General features: G+C 41.8%; 1 protein-coding gene across 1 annotated transcript in view; it reads left to right on the forward strand.

Annotated features, from left to right (window-relative positions):
• HEPHL1 (hephaestin like 1) overlaps positions 1-9,424 on the forward strand; it is a 33,118-nt gene extending 23,694 nt beyond the window's left edge. Inside the window, exons 13-20 of the mRNA XM_018071025.1 lie at positions 924-1,063; positions 2,126-2,266; positions 5,379-5,485; positions 5,979-6,201; positions 6,931-7,070; positions 7,689-7,848; positions 9,062-9,142; positions 9,222-9,424. Coding sequence (XP_017926514.1) covers positions 924-1,063; positions 2,126-2,266; positions 5,379-5,485; positions 5,979-6,201; positions 6,931-7,070; positions 7,689-7,848; positions 9,062-9,142; positions 9,222-9,424 — 1,195 coding nt within the window. The remainder of the gene's footprint in view (positions 1-923; positions 1,064-2,125; positions 2,267-5,378; positions 5,486-5,978; positions 6,202-6,930; positions 7,071-7,688; positions 7,849-9,061; positions 9,143-9,221) is intronic.
• The last annotated feature ends 1,066 nt before the right edge of the window (positions 9,425-10,490 follow it).

The raw sequence follows: 10,490 nt of genomic DNA on the forward strand, positions 1-10,490 counted from the left end.
GAAGAATGGCAGGTGGTGAAGCGAGTTTAAAGAAAATATTAACTCCAGTAGTGTCAAAGGCTGCTGTTGCAACACAGTCCATTACTACAGTAACCAGTATCCCTGGGGCATTTTTTCATTTCATTTAGCATGTTGTGAGCCAACCTTGCAACTCCCCTGCCAGGGGCACCTTGGAGATGAGCTGCCAGGAGACATAGCTGCTCTCAGAAGAGGGTGAATGCTCTGCTGCACAGTGGATGGCAAGTGCCCTCTGCCAACGAGTCAGCCCTCTAGGATACCATGGGAGCAGCAACAAACTGTGGGCGAACTTGTAAACCTGGAGGGCACAAAAAAAGCATCCTCTACTAGGTGCAGAAGGGAAAATACATTTCTCACTTTACTGTCATGCTGGGAAAGCATCCAGCCCTGCGCAGAATACAGCAGCAAAGGCCAGAGTAAAGCAGCTCCCTCTTATCCCAGATGGTGGCATTTGCTTTCGAAGGTCAAGCTTTGGTTATCATCTTCCTGTGGCTGATTAATAGCCAAGGTAGTGAAAGCAGCCATCGTGATAAAAGGATTCAGGTTTTCAGGGACAGGCAGTATCTTTTATTGGAAAGAAGAATGCAGCTGGAGACAGTGGCTGAACCTAGTCTTATCTTGAACCTCACCTCTGCTCTCACAGCTCTGGTGAAGGAACTCCCAAAAGTTTGTGGTGAGTGCAATTTATCCTCAGCTTTACCTGTTTGAAGAAGGTGTGCATTTAGTGAGGATTATCACTCTTATTATTTGCTGTTTAAAATCTCTTGCAGTACTCAAGGGCTTCACATCAATCATTACATTGCATCAAGATGTACATGCTTTTCAAATCTTTCGTGAATAACACAACAGTTAATAGCTTTTAGATGTGTAAAGTTTAGTGGTTTTATTGCCTTTTTATTTTGCAGCTATGGGCACATTTTTCTGAGCCAAGCAGAAGATCTGATTGGTTCAAAATACAAGAAGGTGGTTTACAGGGAGTACACAAATGGCAACTTCACACATCGCAAAGTGAGGACAGAAGAGGAGGAACACTTGGAAATCCTGGGCAAGTAACTCTCACGTCTCTCAGACCAAGCCTGGTCAGTGAGAGGATTGTTTTCCAAAAACTAAGAGTTTTTCCATCTTTTTTAAGATGGAAAACAAGCAGCACAGATTATCAATGATTTTACAGACAATTTATATAATTGCTGAGTTTAAAGATGCTTTCCAAACTAAAGAATTCAGTCTTGAGCATGAATAAGGAGTTTCCTAAGGAAACAGAGAGGAAGCTAAAATGGCAATTCCAGTATTCACCTTAGCTTTAGAGCTTGTAACATAGGGGGGACTCTTGTAGGCAGATTAAGACAATATAAAGGGGCTGGATTTGTGTCTGCATTGGGCAAGATATATTTTACATGTCATAAAATAACCATCAGCTAGTTTTTTATGGGGTGAGAAGTGGGTAACAACTGGTCATAAAGTAGTCATAGAATCATAGAATATCCTGAGTTGGAAGATCATTGAAGTCCAAGTCCTGGCCCTGCACAAGACAGCCCCAAGAGTCACACTATGTGCCTGAGAGCATTGTCCAAATACTTCTTGCACTCTGTCAGGCTTGGTGCTGTGACAACATCTCTGGGGAGTCTGTTCCAGTGCCCAACCACCCTCTGGGTGAAGAACCTTTTCCTAATATTTAAACCTAAACCTCCCCTGATACAGCTCCATACTGTTTCCTGGGGACAACACTCCCTAGGCATGTATTTGATGTTTCCTTTTTCCTTGAAGTAAAAAAAAAAGTTAAAAAAAAAGGCAGTTACCAGCTTAAGAAATAAAATATTAAAAAATACAAAAACCATCCACAAGAATTTTCTTTAAAAACAAGCTGTCCAAAAACCTGCCTCAAGAGTGAACATTACTCTTCATTGACTAAAAAGAAAAGTGATTATTTGTATATATGGAGCTTTCCATGAGCTGGGATAACTAACTAATTTTGATGGCTTTGCTGAAAGAATAGAAAAGCCCAAGAGTTTTGATAAAGACCTTGGCTCCACTCCTAGACCAACCTCTTGAAAGTTTATTGAAATCAGAAAAGCAGCATTAATCACAAGCATTGTCTGTTTGAATTTAGGGCCATTACTCCATGCTGAGGTTGGTGACTCTGTACTGATTGTATTTAAGAACAAAGCCAGCAGACCTTATTCGATAAGTGCACATGGTGTAGAAGAAGTGGGTTGTGAAGAACAGCCTGAGACACCAATTACCCTCCCTGGTAAGCCTCTTCTTTTTTATTTCTTTTTAATCTCTTTTCTTTGAGCTAGAAAGGTTGTATATAAAAGTATTTAAACATATGAATGATAATCCCTTTTCAAGCTTGCACACATCCATATGTAATACATAATACACTGAATGTTTACTCAGCTATGATTCTGAGTTGTTATACATGTAGGTTCCTGATCAAGAGAGCATATTTGGGCAGAAACTGAACCTTTGTTCCTATCAGGGATAGAAAAAGGAATGTAATATTACTGGAAAACTTCCAAAAAAACCAGAAGTAGGACCATAATCATGGCAAGGGAAGTGTAAGCCAGTGCTTCATTTGCCTCCAGACTGACACTCTAACAATATTTTAAAAATTTTCAAACTCAGTGGTAGTTCAATATGGCAATATTTACTCTGCCTCTCTATTAGGCTATACAGAATTGGTATTTGCATTCAGAGCAAATACAAAATACAAAACGTAGCTGTCATATGAATTAAAAATCTTTGAAGAAGGGTACCAAATATGCCTCAGTTGCTAGTGAAGAAAACAGTAGAAAATAATTCTCACAGCACTGAAATTTTTTATATAGAAAAATTCCTGTTAAACTTTTCGAACTTCAACTTTTATGTTGGTTTTTACATTCTAGTAGGAAATTAAACTCAAACCCAGGCAATCCAAAATGTATATACTTTGCTTTCCAACACCCATGCAATTTTTTTTGTAGTATTTGTGAGCTCCAGTGTGAAACTGAATGAAAAGAAATTCTGACGTAATAAACCTCTTTGTAAGCTGAAATTTCTTTCCCGTAAGCAGCTGTACCAGTACAGTATAATCACACAGAAACTCACGGCCAAATGGGAGCCAACATCTGCCTTGCTGGATTTTCATAACCGAATACCTGTGGTTAATACATAGGGAGAAAAAAATACAGCTGATTTATATGATTCCTTTTGTTTGTTATTTGCTCCATGATGATGGTGCCGACAGTTGAGGTATAACGCTGGGAACTCTACTGTCGTGTCTCCTGTGTCCACATGGGAGCAGGCTTGAGATGAGTTAGACGAGGGAAGGAGTCTGTGACAGTAAGCCAAAAGGATTCTTCAGTCAGATCTAAGGACAGACTTCTCCTTAGGCGTTTGGAAGAAACAGTTAACACAGAAAACAAATCCCTCAAAACAAGAATAATTCCTGGGCACTTCAGTCCCTACCACTATCATCTAGAAATCATCGCTCTCTGTCTTCCTAGGCCAGGCTGGACTGCTCACCCAAAGCTTACCAGAGTCCCTATAATTCTCCTAAGTCAGTCATCAGACAGATTTATATCCTGATAAATTATGCTCCTGAGAGCACTCCCAGCTCCCAAACAGACTGTGGAGGGCATGATAAATAGATGCAGAGAGCATATTCACAGCAGCCTAAGCCAAACCAGCTCCCAGCTGCCACAGCTTTGTCCTCTCCCTGGCCATTCTTCCATTTACCCAGCAGCAAAAAGGGAGAAAACATCCATTTTCCTCATGTTTATCAGTCTTTTCAGGGGTTATGCTTTATTTACACTTCAAAGATGGCTCTTCAATGCCTTCTGAATTGTCTCAAGTTTTAAGTAGAGTCGAAATTTTTTCCATCTACAGCCTCCAAACATCCTGAAGTGGGGAGTAAAAAGTAAGGAAGCGGTGGGGGACCATGACCTGCCTCCTTTCTCACATCACACCCTCTAAAAAGAGGTGATGACATGTGGGTTAGATACAATTGGATGACAAATTCTTCCCTGGTTTATGTCTCCATGACATGAATGGTCTGGAGACTGCGGGCTTTCTTGTTAGTGTTTTTTGTCCTATTAGTCTAGTGCTGTGTCTTGTAAGCCTTTCTGATCTCTGCTGAGGTGTGTAAACCCATGCTGTAATGAACAGAAGGTGCTTGTCCTGTAAGGTAAAAAGGCACTGCAATACTTACATGAGACCCATCTCATATTGTATGACAGTTGAGAGACACCTTTTTTTTTTTTTTTGGTTATCTCTCTGTGCAATAAAACCCACTACTGCATGATCTATCAAAACAATGTAGTGGCTCAGTGACACAGATCTAGGCTCAGTCACTTCACAACTATTTAGGCTTAGAAACTTTCCTTGTCTTGATGCCCACAGCTGTTAGCAGCTGTTGGGTTGTGGCTGTAATACCATGGTCAAGAGTTCAATGATCTCCTTGTTTTACCCTGACTCATAACATGTCCCAAGATGCTCTTGGCTGTTGTCACCCTGGAAGATTTTTGGGTCTGAGGTTGCCTGGTTCAACATCTCTCCACCACTTAACATGGCAAGGTGTTGACCACATCTTGGTCTCCTACTCTTTCCCGCAGTATCAGCAAAAAAAAAAAAAAATAAAAATGCAGAGACACACAGCACAGACAGTTCATCTGAACACAGATATTTGTGTTCAGTGTAGAGAACTGATCCACACCCAAATAGATAATTTCCTCATCAGTTTGTTCTGCTTCTTTTTAAATCAGAGGTCAGGGAATTTCTGCTCATGGAGGATGTGGCAGATGTGATCACTTTGGGAAAGGGACAGAGGTTTTGGTAATTGCTGTGGAGCAGAAGCTTATCTGGTAGAGGACAGGAGCCCCCTGCTGCTCCCAGTCAGCAAGTTGTTCATATTTAGCTCTCCTCAGGCTCCCAGCTGCTATACTGCTGCAGCACCTTCTGCAAAATCCCAGTGGCAACTGCCACATCTTTTTGCCCTTTTCAATTGAAAAAGTCAAAGAAATCTTGGCTCCCAACATCTTCAACTGACCTTAGGCATCAGCAGCCAAGATCATTGAACTGCTACAAGTTTTGCCAAGGAGGAAGATGAAAAGTCCTGTCTGTAAACTTTCCTCTGTGGGATGCCACTGTTGTAAGTATCATTTGCAGATCTTTTCTGGGGCAATATGCCTTCATTTACACCACTGGAACTTCATTGACCTCCTGGAAGGTAGAATCATATTCCTATCCCATTACTGCATGCTTCCACAGATAGTTTTGATGCAGATCATTTTTTGATGAGGAGAGTAGCAGATCTGATTTACATACTCTTCAGAGCCTCTGATACCCAGCTGCTCATGGTAAAATTGTTCTCTCTGTTTCAGGGGAAATAAACACTTACAGGTGGAATGTCCCAGAACGATCTGGTCCTGGTAAAACAGATCCAAACTGTATCACTTGGGTTTATTATTCAACGGCAAATTTTGTAAAGGTAACCAAGAAACGGCCCTTAAAGCTTACATTACTTTGGCTAAAGCATCCTGCCTTGCATAATGTTTCTGAAAAGATTCTGTTTCTCATTGTGGGGAGGATCACAGGCCAGAAGAGGCCATTACAGAGCTAGATGCTTTGTCCTCTTTGATAACAGTTGCACATACCTGGGTAATTTCATCTACTGAAATCCCAAGGGATACACCATGGTACTGTGATTTCCTCCTTAAAGAATAATTGAAGGGATTTTGGGTGAAGGCAAAACATTACACAAAATCACAGAATCACAGAATGGGTAGGTTTGGAAGGGACCCCTGGAGGTCATTCCTTTGGTAAATTAACACAGAAACATGTTGAGAAAGAAATTTTTAATCAGAGTACTGTTTCTTTTTCTCATCTGATAGGGAAAAGGAATTTAATCTTTAATTAATCTTTATCTATTCCATGACATGAGGAACTGAGAATCTGTAATACATATCTTTATTTTATTTCAGGACACATACAGTGGTCTGATTGGGCCTCTTGTAATTTGCAGAAAAGGAACTCTAGATGAAAGAGGTCTAAGGAAAGACATTGATCGTGAATTTACTCTTCTGTTTATGGTGTTTGATGAAAATGAATCCTGGTATTTGAAAGCAAATATTGAAACATACCTTCATAAGAATCCTGATGATTTTAATTCCACTGAGAACTTTGTAGAAGGCAACAGCATGCACGGTATGTAGGACTCAGTGGCTGCAGCCAGGAGGACAGAGGTTTATTTTTAGGAAAACATTGGACTTAGACTGCAGTTACTCAACCATGTGAGAACTTCGTAAACTGCAATGCTGGAAACAAAAAGATTTCCTGAGGCCCAGCCAAGATATTTTTCTAACAAGATGGTTTAGTTGTATACACTTGGGAAGAGGCTGGCCTGCCAGACTTCCTTTGCTATTTGGGAGCCATGTTCTTTGCAGGCTTGTTCTGTAGGAGTGTAAGGATGATATTTTAAAACTGTGGTTGTAGTAGCAACCAGCCCAGGAACCAGGCAGAACAGACTGGATGGGGACATGAACAGCCCTGGCAAAGCAAACTTCTCTTTCTACAGGTGGTACCCATTTTGGGCAACAATTCTATTTTCCTCTTTTTCCATGTAGCTTCTCAGCAAAAATCCTGTTTGTTCAGGAGTTCAATCTCAACCAGTCAAAAACTGATTTGATGCTTTTCAAGACAGTGTTTGCTGATGTATACTTACACGATTTGGAAACATGCTGAAACAAAAGCATGACTGTTTCCCTGCAGTGGCAGTGGGTCACTATGGAGAGCCCTTGCCCTGACCATACATGCCTGTCCCCTCTCTGCCTGGCCACTCCTTCTTCCCCAAAAGTCTGAAGTGCCTCGAATGCAGGTTATCATCATCCATAAGATGGCCAGTTATTAATCATCTCTATTTTGTCATTCTTCCAGCAATCAATGGAAAGATTTATAACAGTCTCTTGGGTCTAACAATGAATCAAGGTGACAGGACAAACTGGTATTTGATAGGAATGGGCAATGAAGTGGATGTCCATACAGTTCACTTCCATGCACAGACCTTCATCTTCAAGGTTAGTAAAATAAATCAAACTTTTATAGTGTGATGGGAAATTTCTGAAAAAAACCAAACCAAACCAAACCAAACCAGGTTCCAGCCTTGTTTTGTAGCTTGGGCACGGAGCCCTGGGCTGATGCTGAGGTTGGTGGGAGTTTTGATGTGAAGGAAATAGAAAATGAATTATATTCTTGCAAAGCTTCTATAACTCTGAGGCATATTCATGTTATGAAACAGGAATACAGGGCACTATTAGAGGACATGGTTAAGTGGGTTAAAATACGTGTTTACCCATGGGTATAAGGGAAGATACAGGGACAAAATTAGAGCTACACCTGCTTAGAGTACGGTTTTATGTTGTGATAGCTTGCAGGCAGGACTACCTAAAAAAATCTGTCTTTCAAAGAAACACCTCTCCTCATCCAGTATCTGTAGTCATCAGGAGGAGTCTCCTGTTGTTATTTAGTGGATTAAATGAGAGGTGTCCACAGGCCGCAGTTCCCCTGGATGAGACTCTCTTAGAAATGTACAAGAAGCAGCATTTCATCTCCCTTGAGGAGTTGGAAGTTTAACTGGAATATTTCAGTGCTTGTGGGGTTATTTGAGGCAACTCTCCGCTTTTTCCTTGCCACAGACAGATAAGGACCACAGAGGAGATGTATATGACCTTTTCCCTGGGACTTTTCAGACAGTTGAACTCGTAGCAGAAAACCCTGGAACGTGGCTTCTGCACTGCCACGTAGCTGATCACATCCATGCTGGCATGGAGACAACCTACACCATCAATAAATCAGGTGCAGTATCAGGAACTTCCTAGGACTCAGAGATGGTATTGCAGCACATTTGGATGAATGGAAGGCAGGGAAGAAAGGAGGAGATCCAATGTCACCGCTGCACCCTGCGCACACACCCCCAATGACATGGCAAAGACAGTAATCTTTGCTGCACTCTGCAACTTAAAAACAGTTGGTGCTTCACAAGTGCCCTTCTGACACAGTGGCAGTCTGTGGACCGTAAGTCATCCACAGGTGGTGCAGAAAACATCTGCAAAGCTGGTTTTCAGCCCTTTTTGCCACACAGTGTGTGGGAGGGCCTACAGACTAGCATGACTCTGGTTCCTCCTTGTGATCACTGCTGACTCACACAGGCAGAGACCAGCTGAGACAACAGATGCTCCAGAAAATGATTGTTCATCTTGTCCAAGAAATAGGTGATCCCTTGACTAAGAAGAGTTGGCAAACCCTTTGAGTGGTGCTGGTCCCTTCCACCACATGAGTGAGTGAAGCCAAAAGTACTCTGTGAGCCTCTCTGCATCACGTAACTTCACTCAACATCGGGATCTGGCATGTCCTGCCTGGGTCCCCACTGTGCTGTCTACACTCCTCTGCAGGAGTTGTAACAGTGCCAGCAGGCACTCATAGCTGTAACCACGTAGCAGCAGGATGAAAAATGTAATGGCCAAATGTATCCAAAATATTCCTTCCTTGGATAAGGTGAGTTTATTTTATACCACATATTCCTGTGGGCTGTGAAATTTCAAATGAACAAGCAAGTGCAGAACTGAATCATGGAATGGTTTGGGTTGGAAGATGCCTCATCTAGTTCCAACCCCTCTGCCATGAACAGGAACACCTTTCATTAGGCCTTGAACACTGCCAGGGATGGGGTATCCACATGTTCTCTGGCAACCTGTGACAGTGCCTCACCACCTTCATCATAAAAAAATTATTTCTTATGTCAAAGCTAAACCTACCCTCTTTCAGTTTAAAACAGCTACTCCTTGTCTTATCACCACAGTAAACAGTGAAGTAACAGAGATGCCTATAGAGAAGGGGGATGTTGCCCATGGAGCTGCTCAGAGCAACAGCTGTGCTGATCTAATCATGATTTCTGTTCAGATCAACTAGGTAGAAATAATTAAATAAAATCAGCATTACTTTTTTTCAAAGAGAAAAAATTATTTATTAAGGCTTTCAACTTAACTACGCTTTTCTTCTCCCTGCACAGAGCGGAAAGTTCCGTCAGAAGGAGGACTCACAACTGGAGCATACAATACAACTACTGCAACAAATAGAACCACTGAAAAGGGTAAGGATTTTTTAAATTGTAGTTTCAAATTCTTCAGATTCATGCGTAGCTTTCTTATTAACAACTTCTCTTTTAACAGATGATGACAGCAAGGGGGGCAATTTTTTTGGCAAAACTCTGAGTCCTGGAGAAACCAACCTGATACTTGCAGTTTTTTTTTTCATTGGACTTGTTCTGCTGTCAACGGCATTAATCTTCTTCTGCCTCGTCACCCGTCAAGGAAACAGGATCCATTACATGGCTCTGCATGACAAAAGTGCACTTCTGACAGATTCCTTGTAAATGCCCGCTCTTAATATCATTCACAGGGCCACAGTGGATTTCACAACGTAGAATCATAAAATCATTAGTGTGGGAAAATACCTCTAAGATTACTGAGTCCAACCATTAACCTAATACTGCCAGGTGACATGCTGCTAATGAAACTGGAGCAAGGCATATGCTGATAGTCCTACCCCATAGCCATCACTCACAAAAGTGAACATGAGCTGTAGGGCTCAGCTCCGAGAGCCACTTACCACCCACCACCACTTCCAGTTCTCCGGAGTTCAGTTGAGCTTTGCCTGAGATCCAATCCAGCAGCTGAGCAGAGCAGCACACCTCTTGGCATCCACATTGGCTACACAGGATTTCCACAGGAGTAAGGAGCAAGCAGCAGGGCATTCATGCACTCTGTGCAGAAACATGGGGCTCACACTGGGAAAAAAACACCACCAGGGACTGTTTTAAGTTGTTGGCTTCTGAAGGAACAGGTGTTAATAGTAAAGTCCCTGCAGTTTCCCAAAGTCTGGCTCAACGATTTCACCAACATTTAAGTGATTCTCCCTTCTTTTTCTTCCCTGTCAAATGAGGAAACTCTGCAGTGGGACAGATTTTTGAAGGCATTTAGGGACCTACCAACGTATTTTAGCACCTGATGGGTTCAGCAGTGCCCCTGTTGATAGCTTTTAACAGCTTTTATTAATCTCTTTAAAAATCTAGCCCTGAGCAACCCCCAAGAAAGTTAGTTGACTTTATAATTGCTGCTTGTTGTGGTCCTGATTCTGTATCTCTTCTTTGCACCAAGCAGCACCTCACTCCCTACCTGTAAAGAAGCCATCAGGAGGCTGACCTTTGTGCTCTGCGAGGGAGACAGACAGAATCAGGCCATGTTTAGTGATACTTGAATGTTTATAGCTCATTTTTAGTTAGACAGTGCTCATTCTTGCCTGCTCATGCCAGCTATAGGTCTTGCAGAGGAACTCCACAACAAATGCCTTTGTGAAACTGTCTATCCAAATTTGATTTTGAATGTAAATTCAAGTTGCTGGTTTTTTTTATTTTATTTTATTTTTTCTGCTTCTGTATT

This window comes from Manacus vitellinus, unplaced genomic scaffold (assembly GCF_001715985.3).
Source record: "Manacus vitellinus isolate BGI_N305 unplaced genomic scaffold, ASM171598v3 scaffold_2_pilon, whole genome shotgun sequence".
Classification (NCBI taxonomy): domain Eukaryota; kingdom Metazoa; phylum Chordata; class Aves; order Passeriformes; family Pipridae; genus Manacus; species Manacus vitellinus.